Source organism: Oncorhynchus keta, chromosome 11 (genome assembly GCF_023373465.1).
Source record: "Oncorhynchus keta strain PuntledgeMale-10-30-2019 chromosome 11, Oket_V2, whole genome shotgun sequence".
NCBI lineage: Eukaryota > Metazoa > Chordata > Actinopteri > Salmoniformes > Salmonidae > Oncorhynchus > Oncorhynchus keta.
Window position 1 is genome coordinate 19,393,585 of NC_068431.1, and position 22,913 is coordinate 19,416,497.

At 38.6% G+C, this 22,913-nt stretch overlaps 1 protein-coding gene across 3 annotated transcripts in view; it reads left to right on the top strand.

Annotated features, from left to right (window-relative positions):
• Positions 1-22,913, top strand: part of gtf2ird1 (GTF2I repeat domain containing 1) — a 46,592-nt gene extending 23,679 nt beyond the window's left edge. For all 3 annotated transcript variants that reach the window (XM_035779820.2, XM_035779819.2, XM_052529681.1), the window contains 13 exons: positions 7-54; positions 3,401-3,478; positions 3,758-3,941; positions 4,532-4,593; positions 8,733-8,798; positions 13,878-14,145; positions 14,304-14,332; positions 14,488-14,535; positions 19,912-19,989; positions 20,232-20,424; positions 20,640-20,677; positions 20,791-20,900; positions 21,446-22,913. In XM_035779820.2, coding sequence (XP_035635713.1) covers positions 7-54; positions 3,401-3,478; positions 3,758-3,941; positions 4,532-4,593; positions 8,733-8,798; positions 13,878-14,145; positions 14,304-14,332; positions 14,488-14,535; positions 19,912-19,989; positions 20,232-20,424; positions 20,640-20,677; positions 20,791-20,900; positions 21,446-21,514 — 1,271 coding nt within the window. In that variant the 3' untranslated portion in view covers positions 21,515-22,913. The remainder of the gene's footprint in view (positions 1-6; positions 55-3,400; positions 3,479-3,757; positions 3,942-4,531; positions 4,594-8,732; positions 8,799-13,877; positions 14,146-14,303; positions 14,333-14,487; positions 14,536-19,911; positions 19,990-20,231; positions 20,425-20,639; positions 20,678-20,790; positions 20,901-21,445) is intronic.

The following is a 22,913-nucleotide window of genomic DNA, read 5'->3' on the forward strand; positions in this document are numbered from 1 at the left end:
CTGAAGCACTGTCACCTAAACCAGCTTCGCAAGGCCTCAGAAGATCATCTGAAGGTACAGTAGGATTGTCAACCTCTCCCTAAGATCTATCTGTTGGATTCACTGTAGGCTTACAATAGACAAAGCCTCACCTCCATTTCAAATGATTGATTTTTAAAAGGTGTTATCTGTGATTGTTACATAAATTCTTGATTAATATAATTTATATACTGAACAAAGATATAAACACAACATGTAAAGTGTTGGTCCCATGTTTCAAGAGCTGAAATTAGAGGTCGACCAATTAATCGGAATGGCCGATTAATTAGAGCAGATTTCAAGTTTTCATAACGATCGGTAATCTGCATTTTTGGACACCGATTGTGCCCGATTACATTACACTCCACGAGGAGACTGTGTGGCAGGCTGACTACCTGTTACGCGAGTGCAGCAAGAAGCCAAGGTAAGTTGCTAGCTAGCATTAAACTTATCTTATAAAAAACAATCAATCTTAACTAGTTAACTACACATGGTTGATGATATTACTAGTTTATCTAGCTTGTCCTGCGTTGCATAAAATCGATGCGGTGCCTGTTAATTTCTCATCGAATCACAGCCTACTTCGCCAAACGGGTGATGATTTAACAAGCGCATTCGCGAAAAAAGCACTGTCGTTGCACCAATGTGTACCTAACCATAAACATCAATGCCTTTCTTTAAAATCAATGCACAAGTATATATTTTTAAACCTGCATATTTAGTTAATATTGCCTGCTAACATGAATTTCTTATAACTAGGGGAATTGTGTCACTTCTCTTGCGTTCCATGCAAGCAGAGTCAGGGTATATGCAGCAGTTTGGGCCGCCTGTTCGTTGCGAACTGTGTGAAGACCATTTCTTCCTAACAAAGGCCGTAATTAATTTGCCAGAATTGTACATAATTATGACATAACATTGAAGGTTGTGCAATGTAACAGCAATATTTAGACTTAGGGATGCCTCCCGTTAGATAAAATACGAAACGTTTCCGTATTTCACTGAAAGAATAAACGTTTTGTTTTCAAAATGATAGTTTCCGGATTTGACCATATTAATGACCTAACGCTCGTATTTCTGTGTGTTATTATGTTAAGTCTATGATTTGATAGAGTAGTCTGACTGAGCGGTGGTAGGCAGCAGCAGGCTCGTAAGCATTCATTCAAACAGCACTTTTGTGCATTTGCCAGCAGCTCTTCGCTGTGCTTCAAGTATTGAGCTGTTTATGACTTCACGCCTATCAACTCCTGAGATTAGGCTTGTGTAACCGATGTGAAATGGCTAGCTAGTTAGCGGGGTGCGCGCTAATAGCGTTTCAATCGGTGACGTCACTCACTCTTGAAGTAGTTGTTCCCCTTGCTCTGCTCTGCTTTTGTGGAGCGATGGGTAACGATGCTTCGAGGGTGGCTGTTGTCGATGTGTCCCTGGTTTGAGCCAGGTAGGGGCGAGGAGAGGGACGGAAGCTATGCTGTTACAATGGCAATACTAAAGTGCCTATAAGAACATCCAATAGTCAATGGTATAGAGAGAAATAGTCCTATAATTCCTATAATAACTACAACCTAAAACTTCTTACCGGGAAATATTGAAGACTCATGTTAAAAGGAACCACCAGCTTTCATATGTTCTGAGCAAGGAACTTAAACGTTAGCTTTTTTACATGGCACATATTGCATTTTTACTTTCTTCTCCAACACTTTGTTTTTGCATTATTTAAACCAAATTGAACATGTTTCATTATTTATTTGAGACTAAATACATTTTATTGATGTATTATATTAAATTAAAATAAGTGTTCATTCAGTATTGTTGTAAATGTCATTATTACAAATATATTTATATAAAAATCAGCCGATTTAATCGGTATCTGCTTTTTTTGGTCCTCCAATAATTGGAATCGGTATCAGCGTTGAAAAATCATAATCGATCGACCTCTAGCTGAAATAAAAGATCCCAGAAATGTTCCATGCACACCAAAAGCTTATTTCTCTAAAATGTTGTGCACAAATTAGTTTACATCCCTGTTAGTGAGCATTTCTCTTTTGTAAAGATAGTTAATCCACCTGACAGGTGTGGCATTACAAGAAGCTGATTAAACAGCATAATCCTTACACAGGTGCACCTTGTGCTGGAGACAATTAAAGGCCACTCTAAAATGTGCAGTTTTGTCACGCAACACAATGCCACCGATATCTCAAGTCTTGAAGGAGCGTGCAATTGGCATGCTGACTGCAGAAATGTCCACCAGAGCTGTCGCCAGAGAATTGAATGTTAATTTTTGTACCATAAGCCGCCTCCAACCTTGTTTTAGAGAATTTGGCAGTACGTCCAACCGGCCTCACAACCGCAGACCAAGTGTAACCACGCCAAACCAGGATCTCCACATCCGGCTTCTTCACCTGCGGGATCATCTGAGACCAGCCAATACGGAAGAATTTCTGCACAAACTGTCAGAAACTGTCTCAGGGAAGCTCATATGCGTGCTTGTCGTACTCACCAGGGTCTTAACCAACTTAATTGGGCAAATGCTCACATTCAATGGCACTGGCACACTGGTAAAGTGTGCTCTTCACACTGAATCCTGGTTTCAACTATACCGGGCAGATGGCAGACCGCGTGTATGGTGTTGTGTGGCCGAGTTGTTTGCTGATGTCAACATTGTGAACAGAGTGCCCCATGGTGGAAGTTGGGTTATGGTATGAGCAGACATAAGCTATGGACAACGAACACAATTGCATTTTGTCAATGGCAATTTGAATGCACAGATATACCGTTACGAGATCCTGAGGCCCATTGTTCCACTGCCATCACCTCATGTTTCAGCATGGTAATGCACGGCCCCATGTCACCAGTATCTGTACACAATTCCTGAAAGCAGAAAATGTCCCAGTTCTTCCATGGCCTGCATACTTACCAGACATGTCATCCATTGAGCATGTTTGGGATGCTTTGTACTGACGTGTATGATAGCGTGTTCCACAGGCCACAATCAACAGCCTGAACAACTCTATGCGAAGGAAATGTGTCACGCTGCATGAGGACAATGGTGGTCACACCAAATACTGATTGGTTTTCTGATCCACGCCCCTACTTAAAAACAAAGGTATCTGTGACCAACATATGCATATCTGTATTCTCAGTCATGTGTAATCCATAGATTAGGGCCTAATGAATTTTCCAATTGACTGATTTCCTTAAATTAATTGTAGTAAATTGAAATTGTTGCATGTTGTATTTATATTTTTTGTTCAGAGTAAATGCCTCATTAGCTTAGTTCAACTGTTTATTCAGACTGATTCAGACACATTCACTAATCGTGTTCTTTCTTTCAGCTCTGAATAAAACTCACTTAAACATTTCTCTTCATTTTCATTTTTCCTAACAGGAAATATCGCTGAGGACATAGGTGAAATGATCCTCCAGCTTCGGAGGCAGGTGGAAAGCATATTCAGCACTAAGTACGGTAAGTTACCCAATGCACTTACTTGCATGCTCAATGTTCAGACTGGCCAAGCAAGAGAAATTGACTCAAGCACTAAATCATAAATTACACCGACTTAGTCAACTGTTTCTACACAGCCACGTTATTTTCTAGCCTTTTTAAGGTGTCACAGAGAAAGCAATGATTCTTCTAAAAATCTATTTGACTGTCCTGGGAATAGTTAAGTACTGAGCAACATCTTTTGCATAAAATAATTAACCTGTATTCCTCTCCATTTTCAATCCCACCATCCCACTGTAGCCGAGGCGCTTGGACTACTTGAACCTGCGAAGGTGCCCTACTCCAAGTTTCAGATGTACCCAGAGGAGCTGTGTGTCAAAGGGCTACCGGAGGGTGTGGCTTTCCGCAGACCCAACTGTTTCGGAGCGGCCAAGCTGCGCAAGATCCTGGCCGTTGGCAGTCAGATTCAGTTTGTCATCAAAAGGTCAGAGATCATACATTGTCACATAGGGGAAAGAACCTTCACAAGTCATTCAAGGAGTGCATCCCAATAATCTCTCCTTTCTCCGAAAGCTTGCACTTGTCCACGTCCCTTCATTGATTTGAAGGGAATGGACTGGTATATGGAAACCCTTAAGCCAATGCCTACACCAATCCAATGCTTTTACATTTGTGGGGAGTAGTGAACGAGTGTACACTTTAGGAGGAAGTAGGGATCATTGTGACTCGCGCATGGTCTTGGTCATGTTCCAGGCTGACTACGTTCCAGGCTGACTACATTGCTGACATTGTATTACATCAACCAGCGGTTGCATCATCAACTACGCAGTCGTCATCAGACTGGTATATAATATGATGTGGTTAACTGATATGTTCGACACCTGTCCAGGCGTTGTGAGATATGGAAGGCATCTAACGTGTAGTCAACCTGGAACATGGCCCTAGTAAGCGAATTGTTGTTGTATGAAGAGGATATAGGTGAAATGTTGTATATGTTGGTGCAGGAATAAAGGACAACAGGTTACACTTTTTTTATGATGTTCGATCCATGTTTTGTTGTGGTTTCCTATCCAGGCCAGAACTTTTAACGGATCAAGTCAAGCTAGAGACGCCTCCTTTCCCGGCCTGTGATTCAGGTGAATACATCTTCATTCTAAATGCCAGCTGATTTAATAATTATATCACAGTTAATATAATTTTTTACTATTAAAAATAGTAAGTTTACAAACTAAATTAGTTAAATGTCAGTTCATTCCTGAATTGACTGAGAGTAAATGAGCCAAGCCCTCCTATTTGATTTGATTAGGATATATTTTTGTCCTAATTTAGACTAATCTTCCAAGAGTCGTTAAAATACAATTTATAATACGATTACATTTTCACATGTAACACACTGTTACAAACAAACATAATACACTGACATATTGACCCGATAAATACTCTAACAGTCTGAAATTGTGGTCCTTCTGTAGCTCAGTTGGTAGAGCATGGCGCTTGTAACGCCAGGGTAGTGGGTTCGATCCCCGGGACCACCCATACGTAGAATGTATGCACACATGACTGTAAGTCGCTTTGGATAAAAGCGTCCGCTAAATGGCATATATTATTATTATTATTATATTATTAAATTATAGATTGATTCCTTCATCTACCATAGTCCTGCACAACCTTTCAATTTATTATATTTAAATGGTTCTAAAGTATTGTTTGAATTTATATATTGAAAGGTGTCTGGTTTGCTCAGATAAAAAAATATACAATTTCTTTATTGCTCTGAATCTCAATGTTATTTAGCCTATTTCTCTTTTCTGTCTGTATAACACATGTGGACAGGTGGACAATTCCTAGTATTTACTGAATGTCTGTCTCTTACCAACAGAATACTGTTTTAAATGGTGTACATTGTGAAATAAAATAAGCATGTTTTTTCAATGATCTTGTTGATAGATGACCAACCAAGAGCATTGTGCATGACTACAACAGAATAACCATATCTCTGCTTTGTTCTGTGCAATCTGCAGCCTCCTAATTTCACTTGCTGATACATTCCCCTAGACCACAGAACAGTAGTTCACCTGACTCCCAATTAATGCTTGGGTTGTTTGCTTAAGAATCTTTCCCGGTAAATATTTAGCTATCCTTCTGATCATGCATGCATGCATTGTTTTTTTACATAGATGAGTTATGTGAGACGAACATGATAAACAGTTGTCTCGCTGAACCCCTAGTTGTTTGGTTTCTGACACTTCCCCAATTTTACGCCCCCCCATACTTAATTCTATCCCATGCTGTGTTGGCCTTTTCCTGGTGGAACAGACCAACATAACCTTGGTTTTCAAAACAAGTTTGTTCTGGCAAACCCACTCCCTGATATTTCCCAGATCTACTTGTAAAGCTTGCTGTACCTGTTGAACCAATTGTCTTGCTGTATAAATTGTAGCATCAAATATAGTAGCTTGAGTTTCAGATAAGGCATAAGGAAATAAAGAAGGGGCCCAAGGCAGCTGCCCTGCGGTATTCCACAGTTTAAAGCATGAGTGGAAGAAAACGACCCATTTATATAGGTGGTCTGTATCCTGTCAGTTAGATATGACTGTACCCAATTCAATGCGGCCTCCTTAAGGCCTCCTTAAACCCATAATGCAATAATTTTGTCTAAATTATTTCATTAGCCACTGAATCAAATGCTGCACAAAATCTAAAAATCCAATTGTTAGTAGCTACTATGTTGTCTCATCGCTACAACTCAGCTCGGGAGAGACGAAGGTTGAAAGTCATGCGTCCTCCGATACACACAACCAAGCCGCACTGCTTCTTAACACAGTGCGCATCCAACCTGGAAGCCAGCCACACCAATGTGTCGGAGGAAACACCGTGCACCTGGCAACCCTGGTTAGCGCGCACTGCGCCCGGCCTGCCACAGGAGTCGCTGGTGCACAATGAGACAAGTATATCCCTACCAGCCAAGCCCTCCCTAACCCGGACGACGCTATGCCAATTGTTCGTGGCCGGTTACGACAGAACCTAGGCGCGAACCCAGAGTCTCTGGTGGCACAGCTAGCGCTGCAGTACAGCGCCCTTAACCACCCGGGAGGCCAAATGTCCCCTTTTCCAATTACCAATTAAATATGTAGCATGGTAAGAAAAGGTATGTGAACCTAACCTTTTGGAACTCCCTGGATTTCTGCATAAATTGGTCATGAAATTTGATCTGAACTTCATCTAGGTCACAACAATAGACAAACACAGTCTGCTTAAACTAATAACATACAAACAATGATACGTTTTCATGTCTTTATTGAACACACTGTGTAAACATTCACAGTGCAGGGTGGAAAAAGTATGTGAACACTTGGATTTAATACCTGGTTGTCCCCACTTTGGCAGCAATAACCTCAACCAAACGTTTTCTGTAGTTGCGGATCAGACCTGCACAACGGCCAGGAAGAATTTTGGACCATTCCTTTTTCCAGAACTGTTTCAGTTCAGCAATATTGTTGGGATGTCTGGTGTGAATGGTTTGAGGTCAGGACTCTGACTGGGCCACTCCAGAAGGAAAAATGTATTGTGTTGAAGCCATTCTGTTGTTTATTTATTTCTGTGTTTTGGGTCGTTGTCCTGTTGCATCACCCAATTTCTGTTGAGCTTAAATTGGCGCACATTCTCCAACAAAAGGTCTTCATAAACATGGGCATCAAATCAGCCCCAAACCACGATGCTCCCTCCACCATACTTTACAGTTGGGATGAAATATTGATGTTGGTGTGCTGTACCTTTTTTCTCCACACAGTGTTGTCTTCCTTCCAAACAACTGTAGTTTCATTTGTCCACAGAATATTTTGCCAGTAGCTGTGGAACATCCAGGTGCACTTTTGCAAACTTCAGATGTGCAGCAATGTTTTTTTGTAGACAGCAGTGGCTTCAGCAGTGGCAGCAGTGGCTTCATCCGTGGTGTCCTCCCATGAACACCACCAAAAATACAATAATTTGTTTTATTAGTTTAAGCACACTATTTTTGTTTGTTGTGACTGAGATGAAGATCAGATCAAATTTGATAACTAATTTAAGCAGATATCCAGGTAATTACAAAGGGTTCACATACCTTTTCTTGCCACTGTATTTCAGTGGAGCTGCAATCTGGGGAGCAGCATAGTGAAGTAAAACATTGATTTACCATTGGGTAATAGCTTCAATAGGTTTAACACCTTTTACTTACAGCATTTGTAGATTCAAATAGCATTTATTTTGCTCAAAATATGATCATCAATCTATTGGACAATAGCTTGTTTAGAAGAATGGGTGTTTCCATTATCGCTCAGTAAATACATTTGTAAAATATATTTTTTTAAATCTGCAAAATGATTGGCAATATCAGCTGGTGTTGTTATTGTTCTCCCGTCAATCTCCACACTAGATGGGTATGATGAGATAGATGTACCAAGTGAGCCCTTTGTAAGGGATTTCTTCCATTGACAGAGAGGCGGACCAAAGCGCAGCACGGTTATTCTGATTCATGTTTAATTCAAAGACGAACACAACCAAAAACCGTGAAACCCCAAAACAGCCCTATCTGGTGCAAACACAGAGACAGGAACAATCACCCACAAACAAACCCACAGTGAAACCCAGGCTACCTAAGTATGATTCTCAATCAGAGACAACTAATGACACCTGCCTCTGATTGAGAACCATACTAGGCCGAAACATAGAAATACCCAAATCATAGAAAAACAAACATAGACTGCCCACCCCAACTCACGCCCTGACCATACTAAATAATGACAAAACAAAGGAAATAAAGGTCAGAACGTGACACCCTTAACTGTATTCTATACCTTTTTTAAAATCATTTTTACAATCAATAAAACCATTTTTGTAAAATAAAGTGTTTTTCTTACTGTTTAATTTAGCTGCCTAATTATATTGTGTTCTATAATTCTGTAAATCGAATTCTAGTTTAGATTTGGCTGCTAAGACTTTTGCCATATTTCTTTGAGAAAATGCCTCACCCAGTTCATCATCAATCCATGGAGATGGATTTCTTACTGGGGCACGATGGTCCAATACCCCAGTGAGCAAATCTTCAAGAAACCCTAAGCCTACAAATGTTGAGCGCATAGAATTACAATTTACACAGTAATTCAATGTTATTAATGCTGTAATTAATTAGAATGAATTGGTAATTCCACAGTTTCAATGTGGTTTTTAGATAGGTCTGGTGAACTGGATGTATTCACTGCAAGTTTAGACAACTCTGCTAATATTTTTTCCACAGACCTCGACTCCAAAGATGCTTTGACAGAAGATGCAGGGGCCGATTCGAAGAGACCAGGCTTCTCAGGTAATAGGGAGACCAAATACTTCAGCCAATACCAGTAGATTACTTTGCCCTCCAATACTTTGAGCAATACATAGTCGAGTACTTATGGAGTTCTGGTTAGGATTTGTTTTTCCCCTTGCTTGTTCACTTATAGAGAAGAGAAGTGCTATTTATATACTGCAATTCAGCTTCAAGCTATCTATAGAAGATACAGAAATGTTTATGGGGGATGTGTTGCTGTATATATTCAGAGCCATATGCCTGTAATGCTTAAAATATCTTATGTCAAGTGTTAATGAAGTGTTGTGGTTGCAGGTTTACTTAGCACATCTAAAGCCTTTTCTTTTGGGGTGTTGCTATAGGCCACCAAGTGCTAACAGTCAGTATCTAAATAATATGTGTCAAATGCTTAATATGTGATGTAAACTGGGAGGTCTACAGTCTTGGGGACCTGAATATTGACTGGTTTTCATCAAGCTGTCCACTCAAGAGGAAGCTTCTCACTGTAATGAGTGCCTGTAATCTGGTTCAGGTTATTAATCAACCAGGGTGTTTACAAAAACTACAGGAACAAGATCATCCACATGTATTGATCACATTTTTACTAATAATGTAGAACTTTGTTCTAAAGCTCAGTGGTGGAAAAAGTACTAAATTGTCATACTTGCGTAAAAGTAAAAATACCTTAATAGAAAATGACGAAAGTAAAAGTGAAAGTCACCCAGTAAAATACTACTTGAGTAAATGTCTAAAAGTATTTGGTTTAAAATATACTGAAGCATCAAGAGTAAATGTAGTTGCTAAAATATACTTAAGTATCAAAAGTAAAAGAATGGATCATTTAAAATGACTTATATTGAGCAAAACCAGACGGCACAATGTATTATTTATTTTTATTTACTGATAGCCAGGGTCACACTCCAACACTCAGACATCATGTAAAAACAAATAATTTGTGTTTAGTAAGTCCGCCAGATCAGAGGAAGTAGGGATGACCAGGGATGTTCTCTTGATAAATGTGCGAATTAAACCATTTTCTGTCCTGCTAAGCATTCAAAATGTAACAACTACTTTTGGGTGTCAGGGAGAATGTATGGAGTAAAAAAGTACTTCATTTTCTTTAGGAATATATTTAAGTAAAAGTAAAAGTTGGCAAAAATATAAATAGTCAAGTAAAGTACAGATACCTGAAAAAACTACTTAAGTAGAACGTTCAATTATTTTTACTTAAGTACTTTACACCACTGCTAAAGCTGTATCTGTACCCATTGGCTAGAGTGATCACAATATTGTGGCTATATCCAGGAAAGCGAAAGTTCCAAAAGCATCCAGATGCTGTACTTCATGAATTTATGAAATTGCTTCTTCCAATTATTAATAAACATGCACCTGTTAAGAAACTGACTGTTAGAACTGTGAAGGCTTCGTGGATTGATGAGGAGTGGCTAAAAATTCTGGCTGCAGATCTGACTGACTTACTTACTACAAATTGAGAAATTATATGACTATACTCAAAAAAAAGAAGAAGAAATTGTATTATGAAGCCAAGATCAATGATATAAACAATGATGGAAAAAAACTTGAGTACTTGAAATAAAATGATGGTCAGAAAGACAAATTAAACTCCATCTTTTATCAAATCAGATGGCTTTTTTAAAAATTCAAAACCATTTGATGTTAACATTGGCAAAGTGGGCAAACTTAGGCAGGAAATGCCAACAACAAACAGTGAGTCATTGTGTTCGTGCATAAAAAACTAATATTGAAAGAAAAGCATTGCAAGTTTGAATTTTGTAAAATTATTGTTAGTGACAAACCTCCTTGCATTGACAACTTAGATGGGAAGTTACTGATGATGGTAGCTGACTCTATAGCCACTCCTATCTGTCTTATTTTTAATCTGAGCCAAGAGGAAAGTATTTGTCCTCGGGCCTGGAGGGAAGCCAAAGTAACTACCCAAGAGTGGTAAAGCGGCCTTTACTGGTTCTAACAGCAGACCTATAAGCTTGCTGCCAGCTCTTAGCAAACTGTTAGAAAGAATTGTGTTTGACCAATGTCGTGTCTTTGGCTATGCCGGATTAAGTGATATGACATGCTATTCTATAAAATCATTTCTCTGTAATTAACATTACCTGATTGAGCTAATCATGTAAATGTAATTAACTAGAGAGTCGGGCACCACAAAATAATATTTATAGAGCTGTTATCTTCCGAATAAACTCTTAAAGACCTAGTAATATTTTACATCTATAGGAGTCAATATTAATCATCACCTTAATTCAGTCTCATCTGAAAGTTGTAAATTCTTGGTCTTGATCTTCAGGAACCCCGCTAAAGGGTTGAATCAGCAATACAAAATTGTGTTTAATTATTTATTGACTAAATACCTAACTAATCACACAGCATTAAATATACACAGAATTAATTATACCTTGATTACAAATTACATCATAAAGGAAAACGTCCCTAGCGGGCGGAACAGATATGACAGCTTTTTACACAAAAGAAAAGGGCTGGGTTTGAGTGAAAGAGCGGGAAGACTGAGGAAAAAAGGGAGAAGCTGTACTATTGTAAATACAGTATCTTATGCATTCTAAATTACCGCCCATTTGGAAAAGGAAAATGCAATAAATATTTACTCTGACTGCGCTTCGGTAGGTTGGTGGTAGATGGAAGGCCGTGTTGCCCAACCGAGTCCTTTGAAGAATGTCTCTGGTGTTAAATTGAATACGCTGTAGTAACGTTGTTATGTGGTAGACGGGATACTCTGTCTGTTCTTTCCTAGCCCCCGTTTGCAGCTGCTGTTGCTAACTCAACGGCTAGGAGGTATGACTTCTGTAGTGAATAAGAGTTCAAAGTTCATACCATTCGAATCAAATCCAATTTTATTTGTCACATACACATTGTTAGCAGATGTTAATGCTGCAATGCAGTAATAACCAACGAGTAATCTAACTAACAATTCCAAAACTACTACCTTATACACACAAGTGTAAAGGGATAAAGAATATGTACGTAAAGATATATGAATGAGTGATGGTACAGAGCGGCATAGGCAAGATGCAGTAGATGGTATCGAGTACAGTATATACATATGAGATGAGTATGTAAACAAAGTGGTATAGTTTAAAGTGGCTAGTGATACATGTATTACATAAAGATGCAGTAGATGATATAGAGTGCAGTATATACGTATACATATGAGATAAATAATGTAGGGTATGTAAACATTATATTAAGTAGCATTGTTTAAAGTGGCTAGTGATATATTCTACATCAATTCCCATTATTAAAGTGGCTGGAGTTGAGTCCAACCAAAGCTCACGCTAAGTTCTGGCTTAGTTCTGTAGTTGACATTTTAGTCCTTTTAATGCAGAGGCTGCAGACCTCACGTACTTGGAACAGGAGGTAACATTTTCGTCAAGGCTTTATATAGTGGCGCGAGAAGGGTGTGTTTGAAAAGTTGTATAACCCATGTCTCTTCACAGTGGCAGGCCACTGATTGAGCAGAGCCCTAACCTTATGAAAACCCAAATCTCTCTGATGTGTAGACTTTCCACTGTAGAGTCTATGTCATCCTATCATTGATAAGAATGTCTCTGATGACAACCGAACTGACATCATATTCATTAAGTACCACTGCATATGTTCAGTTGGTCAGATTACCAGAATATAGTTAATTTCCCCCAACTTCTGATGTTCCCAGAATCTCTATGTTAACCAAGGGGTTTTCAAATGTCCCATCAGTAGGGTAGAGAGAGGAAACAGGGGGAAAGAGGTATTTATGACTGTCATAAACCTACCCCCCAGGCCAACGTCATGACCCCAAATACAATGACATTTCTCTGTAAACAAATTAATGCATGCTTATAGAGAAGGGCACTCAACATGTACTGCACTCACTGATGATTGGTTGAAATAAATTGATAATAAGAAGATTGTGGGAGCTGTACTGTTAGATTTCAGTGCAGCCTTTGATATTATTGACCATAACCTGTTGTTGAGAAAATGTATGTGTTATGGCTTTTCAACCTCTGCCATATCGTGGATTCAGAGCTATCTATCTAATAGAACTCAAAGGATTTTATTTAATGGAAGCTTCTATAATGTCAAACATGTCAAATGTGGTGTACCGCAGAGCAGCTCTCTAGGCCCTCTACTATTTTCTATTTCTACCAATGACCTGCCACTGGCATTAAACACAGCATGTGTGTCCATGTATGCTGATGATTAAACATATACGCATTAGCAACCACAGCTAATGAAATCACTGAAACCCTTAAAAAATAGTTGCAGTCTTTTTTTGGAATGAGTGGCCAGTTATAAACTGGTCCTGAACTCTAAAACTGAGAGCATTGTATTTGATACAAATCATTCTCTAAGTTCTAGATCTCAGCTGAATCTGGCAATGAATGGTGTGGCTGTTGAACAAGTTTAGGAGACTAAATTACTTGGTTTTACCTTAGATTGTAAACTGTCATGGCCAAAGCATATAGAACAAATATATAAATAACATATAAAAAGCATGTTCTGCAGGCTCCAGTTTTGTCTTATCTTGATTTATTGTCCAGTCTTATGGTCGAGTGCAGCAGGGAAATACCTAATTAAGCTGCAGCTGGCCCAGAACAGAGCGGCACATCTTGCTGTTCATTGTAATCAGATGGGTGATAATAATACTATGCATGCCAGTCTTTCTTGCCTAAGAGTTGAGGAGAGACTGACTGCATCACTTCTTATTTTATAAGAAACATTAATGTGTTGCTCAAATGAACAGCAAACCTGCTTTTAAAAAAACAGATAAAGCAACACCCCATGGCACAAAGCCTCTCTCCTATTTGACCTAGAGAGTTTGTGTGTATGTATTGATATGTAGGCTATGTATGCCTTTTTTAAATTTATTTTTTTAATTGATGTAGTTCTGTCCTTGAGCTGTTCTTGTCTATTAATGTTCTATATTGTTTCATGTTTTGTGTGGACCCCAGGAACAGTAGCTGCTGATATTGCAACAGCTTATGGGGATCCTAATAAAATACCAAAAGCTGAAAATGTGTAATTAAACTTATCCATTCATCTGATATCGTCATGTGGTTCTGTTAACAGATAGCTTAGAGGCCAAGCTGTCCAGGATCGACCTTGCCAACACCCTGAGAGAGCAGGTCCAGGACCTGTTCAACAGGAAGTATGGGGAGGCACTTGGCATAAAATACCCAGTCCAGGTGCCTTACAAGAGGATCAAGAGCAACCCGGGCTCGGTGATCATCGAGGGCCTGCCCCCTGGCATCCCTTTCAGGAAACCATGTACCTTTGGCTCGCAAAACCTGGAGAGGATCTTGGCGGTGGCTGACAAGATCTGCTTCACCATCACCAGGTAGGTAGTTCTCCTTCACCTTTTCATGGTATTGTGAAAATAAGGCATACGGCAGGGCTACTCAACTACCAACCCTCAGTGGACAAAATACTGCTACTTTTCTTTTCTCCCTGGTAGTTGGTTTACTGATGTTAAGATTCCATCTTTGTCTCTTGCAGACCTTTCCAAGGACTCATCCCTAAACCAGGTAACACTATATTAATGGCATATTCAATTCATATTTATGAATTTCCAATTAAAGAGCATGATTGGATAGGACATATCCTGTGTCAGACCCAACTGTTTGTTTTATATTACTAGTGTAGTAATATAAAAATGACATTACATTTGTCTCCCTCTTAGCACCTCGTCGGATCACTTTATTAAAGAAGGCCTACGCCTCAATAAGTGGTGAGCATTCTAATTGTGTTGCCTGTTTATTTTGATGCTGCGTTATGTTCCCCAGCAAGAAAAACAAAAATGTCACTAAAAATAGAAGGAACTGACCAACAACCACAACTAAACAGGTGGGGTTTTAGGAGGGGTTCTGAAAGACACTCATGGGGATGTCCACTAAAAGTTGACGAGCATCAGCAACTAGAACTTAAGACAGTCACCATGAGCACCCACTAAATTTGCCCAAGAAGAGGCAAACAAAATAAAATCCACTCCAAACTTAAACACAGGAAGCACATCAAAAAGATGGTGCAAAACAAAATCCGGGAAATCAGATCAAGGATTGTTTGTCTAGAAATCAAAAAACAAAGGCACCCTAAAGGTGATAACCCTCTGCATCGACCAAGACAACTAGAGCTCTGGGGCAGCCACTCTTAAATAGCACCTGGGCCAGCACAGGTGAAACACCTTCCCACTAACCAGATGGCAACCTGCAGAGGTGTAACACATACTGACCAATGATGTGACACCAATCGGTGAGCCCTACGTGCTAACGAGCTGTACGTGCTAAAGTCCAACCCCAAAACATAAATGGAAAAACAAAGCCTGTAACAGCTGTAAGAATACCTGATTTGAAACTGTCATGATTGCATCCATTAAATAGGAGCATGCAGATGCCCAGAGCAAGAAAAAATTAAGTATACTTATCACCAGATATATGTATTTATTTTATAAACATGTATATACGCATATATTGCATTTGGATACAGTGTTATTTGGGTTGTGCATTTGATTAGATCTGAAATTCTTGATTTCTTGTTTCTAGTTTTTGATTTTTTATTATTTGTGTAGTTGTTTGACATTTGCTGCACTGTTAGGCGCTAGTTGCATAAGTATTCACACCCTTGAGTCAATACTTTGTAGAATCACCTTTGGCTGCGATTACAGTTGTGAGGCTTTTTGAATAAGTCTCTAAGACCTTTCCACAACTGGATTGTGCAACATTTGCCAATTTATTATTTTAAAAATTCTTCAAGCTCTGTCAAATTGGTTGTTGATCATTGCTAGACAACCATGTTCAGGTCTTGCCATAGATTTTCAAGTAGATTTACAGTACCAGTCAAAAGTTTGGACACACCTACTCATTCATGGGTTTTTCTTTTTACTATTTTCTACAATATAGAATAGTAGTGAAGACATCAAAACTATGAAATAACACATATGGAATCATGTAGTAACCCAAAAAGTTTGAACCTGTTATGGCTGCAATCCCGCTATCGGGATAAGTGTCATCAACAACCGCTGAATAGCATAGCGCTACATACAATAAATATTACTATAAATATTTATATTCATGAAATCACAAGTGCAATATAGGAAAACACAGTTTAGCCTTTTGTTAATCCACATGTCGTGTCAGATTTTGAAATTATGCTTTACAGCAAAAGCAATCCAAGCGTTTGTGTAAGTTTATCGATCGCTCGATAAAACATTAAGTACACTTAGCATCAGGTAGCTCGGTCACGAAAATCAGAAAAGCAAAAATCAAATTAATCGTTTACCTTTGATGATCTTCGGATGTTTTCACTCACGAGACTCCCAGTTACACAACAAATGTTCTGTTTGTTCCATAAAGATGATTTTTATATCCAAAATACCTCAGTTTGTTTGTCGCGTTATGTTCAGAAATCCACAGGAAAGAGCGGTCACGACAACGCAGACGAAAATTCCAAATAGTTTCCATTATGTCCACAGAAACATGTCAAACATTTTTTATAATCAATCCTCAGGTTGTTTTTAAAATATATAATCGATAATATATCAACCGCAAATGTCTTTCACAGTAGGAGAGGGGAAAACAATGGCTGTCCAAATTCTGTTGCGCAAGGAAAACTCATGTGACCACTTGACGCAATGTTATCGTTCTGGCTCATTTTTTCAAAATAAAAGCTTTAAGCTTTGTCTGAAGACTGTTGATACCTTGAGGAAGCGATAGGAAAAGGAATCTGGTTCATATCCCTTTAAATGGAGCAAAGGGGGGCTATGGAACATGGAGTTTTCAAAATAGAAGCCACTTCCTGCTTTGATTTCCCTCAGGGTTTCGCCTGCAATATCAGTTCTGTTATACTCACAGACAATATTTTGACCGTTTTGGAAACTTCAGAGTGTTTTCTATCCAATACTAATAATAATATGCATATATTAGCAACTGAAACTGAGGAGCTGGCCGTTTACAATGGGCTCCTTTTCATCCAAGCTACTCAATACTGCCCCAGCAGCAAAATGAAGTTAAATAAATCAGAATATATTTTATATTTGAGATTCTTCAAAGTAGCCACCCTTTGCCTCGATGACAGCTTTGCCCACTCTTGGCATTCTCTCAACCAGCTTCATGGGGAATGCTTTTCCAAAAGTCTTGAAGAAGTTCCTACATATGCTGAGCACTTGTTGGCTGCTTTTCCTTCACTCTGTGGTCCAACTCATCCCGAACCATCTCAATTGGGTTGAGGTTGGGTGATTGTGGAGGTTGGGTCATTTGATGCAGCACTCCATCACTTTCCTAATTGCCCTTACACAGCCTGGATGTGTGTTTAGGGTCATTGTCCTGTTGAAAAACAAATTATAGTCCCACTAAGCGCAAAACAGATGGGATGCTGTATCGCTGCAGAGTGCTGTGGTAGGCATGCTGGTTATGTGTACCTTGAATTCGAAATAAATCACAGTCAGTGTCACCAGCAACGTATCCCCACACCATCACACCTCCTCCATGCTTCAATGGTGGGAACCACATATGCAGAGATCATCCGTTCACCTACTATGTGTCTCACAAAGACACGGCGGTTGGAACCAAAAATCTCAAATTTGGACTCATCAGTCCAAAGGACAGATTTCCACCAGTCTCATGTCCATTGCTCGTGTTTCTTGGCCCGTGCAAGTCTCTTCTTATTATTGGTGTCCTCTAGTAGTGGTTTCTTTGCAGCAATTCTACCATTAAGATCTGATTCACGCAGTCTTCTCTGAACAGTTGATGTTGAGATGTGTCTGTTACTTGAACTCTGTGAAGCATTTATTTGGGCTGCAATCTGAGGTGCAGTTAACTCAAATGAACTTATCCTCTGAAGCAGTGGAAACTCTGGGTCTTCCTTTCCTGTGGCGGTCCTCATGAGAGACAGTTTCATCATTGGTTTTTGCAACTGCACTTGAAGAAACTTTCAAAGTTCTTGAAATGTTTCGCATTGACTGACCTTCATGTCTTCAAGTAATTATGGACTGTCAGTTCTCTTTGCTTATTTGAGCTGTTCTTGCCATTAATGGTCTTGGTCTTTTACCAAATAGAGCTAACTTCTGTATACCACCCCTACCTTGTCACAACACAACTGATTAGATCAAACGCATTAAGGAGGAAAGAAATTCCATAAATTAACTTTTAACAAGGCACACCTGTTAATTGAAATGCATTCACCTCATGAAGCTGGTTAATAGAATGCTAAGAGTGTGCAAAGCTGTCATCAAAGCAAAGGGTGGCTACTTTGAAGAATCTCAAATATAAAATATATTTTAATTTGTTGAACACTTATTTGGTTACTACAGTATTCCACATGTGTTATTTCATGGTTTTGATGTCTTCGCTATTATTCTACAATGTAGAAAATAGTAAAAAATAATGTAAAACCCTTGAATGAGTAGGTGTGTACTGTAAGTCAAAACTGTAAGTTGGCCACTCAGGAACATTCACTGTCTTCTTCATAAGCCTCTCCAGTGTAGATTTGGCCTTGTGTTTTGGGTTATTGTCCTGCTGAAAGGTCAATTAATCTCCCAGTGTTTGGTGGAAAGTAGACTGAACCTGGTTTTCACCTAGGATTTTGCCTGTGCTTATCTCCGTTCTGTTTCTTTTTTTGTCCCGAAAAAACTCCCTAGTCCTTTACGATTACAAGCATACCCATAACATGATGCAGCCACCACTATGCTTGAAAATATGGAGAGTGGTTCTCAGTAATGTGTTGTATTGGATTTGCCATGAACGTAACACTTTGGATTCAGGAAAAAAAGTGTATTGCTTTGCCACATTATTTGCAGTATTACTTTAGTGCATTGTTGCAAACAAGATGCATGTTTTGGAATATTTGTATTCTGTACAGGCTTTCTTCTTTTTACTCTGTCAATTAGGTTAGTATTGTGGAGTAACTACAATGTTGTTGATCCATCCTCAGTTTCATCCTATCATCGCCATTACTGTTTTAACATAACTGTTTTAAAGTCCCCATTGGCCTCATGGTGAATGCATGCTTTTTACATTTTTACCCATCTAGCAATAGCTGCCCTTCTTCGCACGGCATTGGAAAACCTCCCTGGACTTGGTTGAATCTGGTTGTGGTTGAATCTGTGTTTGAAATTCACTGCTCGACTCAGGGACCTTACAGATAATTAATTGTATGTGTGGGGTACAGAGATGAGGTAGTCATTCAAGAATCATGTTAAACACTATTTTTGCACACAGAGTGAGTCCATGCAACTTATTGTGTGACTTGTTAAGCACATGTTTATTCCTGAACTTATTTAGGCTTGCCATAACGAGGGGGTTGAATACTTATTGACTCAAGACATTTCAGTGGTGGAAAAAGTACCCAATTGTTATACTTGAGTAAAAGTAAAGGTACCTTAATAGAAAATGACTCGAGTAAAAGTAAAAGTCTAAAAGTATTTGGTTTTAAATATACCTAAGTATCAAAAGTAATTGGAATTGCTCAAATATACTTACGTATCAAAAGTACAAGTATAAATCATTTCACATTCCTTATATTAAGCAAACCAGACGGCATGATTTTCTTGTTATTTTAATTTACGGATAGCCAGGGGCACAGTCCAACACTCAGACATCAATCGTTTGTGTGTAGTGAGTCCGCCAGATGAGAGGGTTGACCAGGGATGTTCTCTTGATAAGTGTGTGAATTGGACCATTTTCTTGTCCTGATAAGCATTCTAAATTAAACAACTACTTTTGGATGTAAGGGAAAATGTATGGAGTTAAAAGTACATTATTTTCTTTAGGAATGATGGAGAGTAAAAGTTATCAAAAGTATAAAAAGTAAATTACAGATACCCAAACAAACTACTTAAGTAGTACTTTAAAGTATTTTTGCTTAAGTATTTTACACCACTGTCAGCTATTAATTTCTAATGAATTAGTATAAAAATGTAAAACATCATTCCACTTTGACATTATGTGTAGGCCAATGCCCATGAATCTCAATTTATTCCATTGTAAACTAGGCTGTAACACCACCAAATGTGGAAAAAGTCAAGGAGTGTAAATAATTCCTGAAGGCACTGTAACATCTGCTAAACTGTCCCCACCAATTATGTTTGACCCCTCTCCTCCTGAACCGACAGATGACGAGGAGGTCAACCGCATGGGGGAGAAAGTGATCCTCCGTGAGCAAGTGAAAGAACTCTTCAACCAGAAATATGGTCAGTGTATATCCTCCATTTGTACAATTTGCTTTATCTATATAAACCTAACTAAAACAATTGAGTTAAAGTATAAACTTCTAGTGATTTATTCCTAAAGGGGTAAATCCCAATTTACACATAAATTAAATATTCACTTTATCTCCCATTGACATCATTGCAATTCAATGCAAACTAGTTAAAATTCTAATTTATTGGGAGTTAAAATCTGGCCCAAACTGACTGAATAGCTTAATGTTCAGGTGACGCTCTGGGCCTGGACCGCTCCGTCATAGTCCCATACAAGCTGATCCGTGCCAGTCCCGACTCTGTTGAAGTTATTGGCCTTCCGGATGATATTCCCTTCCGAAATCCCAACACTTACGACATAGTCCGCCTGGAAAAGATCCTTCAAGCCCGAGATGATATCACCATCAACATCAAGAGCCAGCTACAGTGAGTGTCTTTGTCAGTGTAATAATTGTATGAATCTGGAGTTTGTAGAAATATCCTAGATTTTGGATTAAAAGCCTAAAATGTGAAAGAAGGACATGAAAGAACTACAAGTTGAAATTTTAGTAGAAAGACTCACTCTTGGGTAAAAGCCAGGCTCCCTTCTCTGTCCATCTACAGAATTTAAATTCATATTTAAGACATTTTCTTTTCTACAGGCCTTTTGCGGAAATATGCACCCAAACATGTAACACAGGTAAGGATTGTTATACAGTAGCCAATACATTTTTTGTTTTAAGTACTGCAGTCCATAAGGACACTTGTTTTAGAAGTACTTCCAAAACGGTTATGTTGTTTTTGTGGTTTAAGAAGGGAAAGAGGTTTCTACCAATCGACGCAAGCGCAAAAGAGTCCTGGAGAGCAGCCGAGTTTCCTTACCCTCTGAGTCAGGGGTATCAACCAATCAGATTCCAGTGATGGTATGTGGTACTAATAAAGCTATTTATATAACAGTTTGTTGTACAGTATTTAGTGGTTATTGTAGCCTGGCTTGTAGGAGCGTTGGGCCAGTAACCGAAAGATTGCTGGATCGAATCTCCGAGCTGATAAAGGTAAAAATCTGTTGTTCTGCCCCTGAGCAAGGCAGTTAACCCACTGTTCCCCGGGCTCCGAAGACGTGGATGTCGGTTAAGGCAGCCCTCCATACCTCTCTGATTCAGAGGGGTTGTGATAAATGTGGACACATTTCAGTTGAATTAATTCAGTTGTACAACTGACTAGGTGTCCTCCTTTCCCTTTCATTATCAAAAATACATAACGGAAATGCTCTGATTTGATACTTTGATACAGTTTACTTTATTTATACATTCATATTATATTTGTAGGTTTTAAAGGCATTTGTAAAAGGCACTAATAAGGTTGTGTAATTGATGGGCCATCATTTGCTTCTGCAACAGCATAACTGATCTCCCTCATGCTCTCTCTTAATTTATCCTCCTTTTGCTTTGTCTCCGTCTACATTTAGCAATGGCCCATGTACATGGTGGACTACAGTGGAGTGAATGGGCAAGTCCCTGGGAAGGTGAAATACTAGAAGAGAAGAAAACAGATACTCTGCTACAGGAAGAGGATATAATGAGAGGACTTTATCAAACCAATACTTATAATCGTATTGCCAAGTTTCAGCTTTGCCCGAGTGCTATTGCTTAAAAACTTTACTGACTGAAAATATACGTTTGGATATGTTTTTAAATGGTGGCTTGGGTGGAAATGTGAGGAGGAACAATTGGATCTGTGCATAATTTGTTACAAGATAAGTGCTTTCTTTCATTTTGTTTCCTTAAATGATTTATATACACTAGATGACAGGCAGGGAGTGCTGCTTTGAAGCCACTGCGCCTCCATTTTATTACTCCTCCACCATTGTAAAAAATATTTTGGAAGTTATATAAATGCATTTATTAATGTCTGCATTCATTCTAGCCATGTTTATTCTATTATAGACAACTTAATGCATACTTTTAAATTATATTATGTGCGCTAAACAAAATACAGAAAGACATTGTTACTGTCCGCACTACAAAAATAAATACTTAAATACATGTAATTTTGTCCTTGAAACATATTAATTTAAATACTGAATACCAATGAAGGACTGCTTCTTTTGGGGAGTGCCAATATGGCCGATTTGTGGCTTCAAAGCCTCTCATTGGCCAATACATAGCATCAGAAATCTAGTGTTTATATACAGTTGTTCATCCCCACAAGCACTGATGGTATTTTCTTGATACACCTTTTTCAAAATGCTCTCCAAAAGAAAAGCGATTCCAACCGACTGGGGTTATGTTATGGCACTAAGCTTATGGAATTTACAATCATTGAAGTATTCACCATTTTAGGTTATTTTTGTCTGATCTATCATAAACTTTTGTTATGGGGTGTAACTACAGCACAAATGTCTTGGATCAATCTGGCTTTACAACATTCAGATATTTGTTTGTATGATTTATTTATTTATTTATTTTGAAGATTAAAAACAAACATCATGTGCAGGGATGTAAATTACAATGTTCAGTAATCTAAGTACTGAATCAAATGTCTCTACAACACTAACTACTACTGTATGTAACTCAAAGTATATCAACTGAAATATGTTCACCTTCAGGTGTGCGTACCGGTATACTCCGTGGTAGGAATAACCCAAGGTGATAGCACTATATCTAAGACAAATTTTCATATTTTGTAAAACTCCTCATGGCTTTTCTTTTGCTGAGTACTTGTACGTGGAGTTGAGATTTTCTCAGCTAGGCTTTTTATGTTTGTAGCACATCTGTGCTAAGTAAATCTTAAAGTCAACATGAATGTAATGTGTGTTAAAGAAAGAATGGTCTGTGTTATCCTGTAACAGCTATCTCTGGATTCACCAGTATTTATATGCTGTACCTTAATGCCATTTAGGCCTTTGAAATAAAATGTGTTGCCTTGCACTTTTA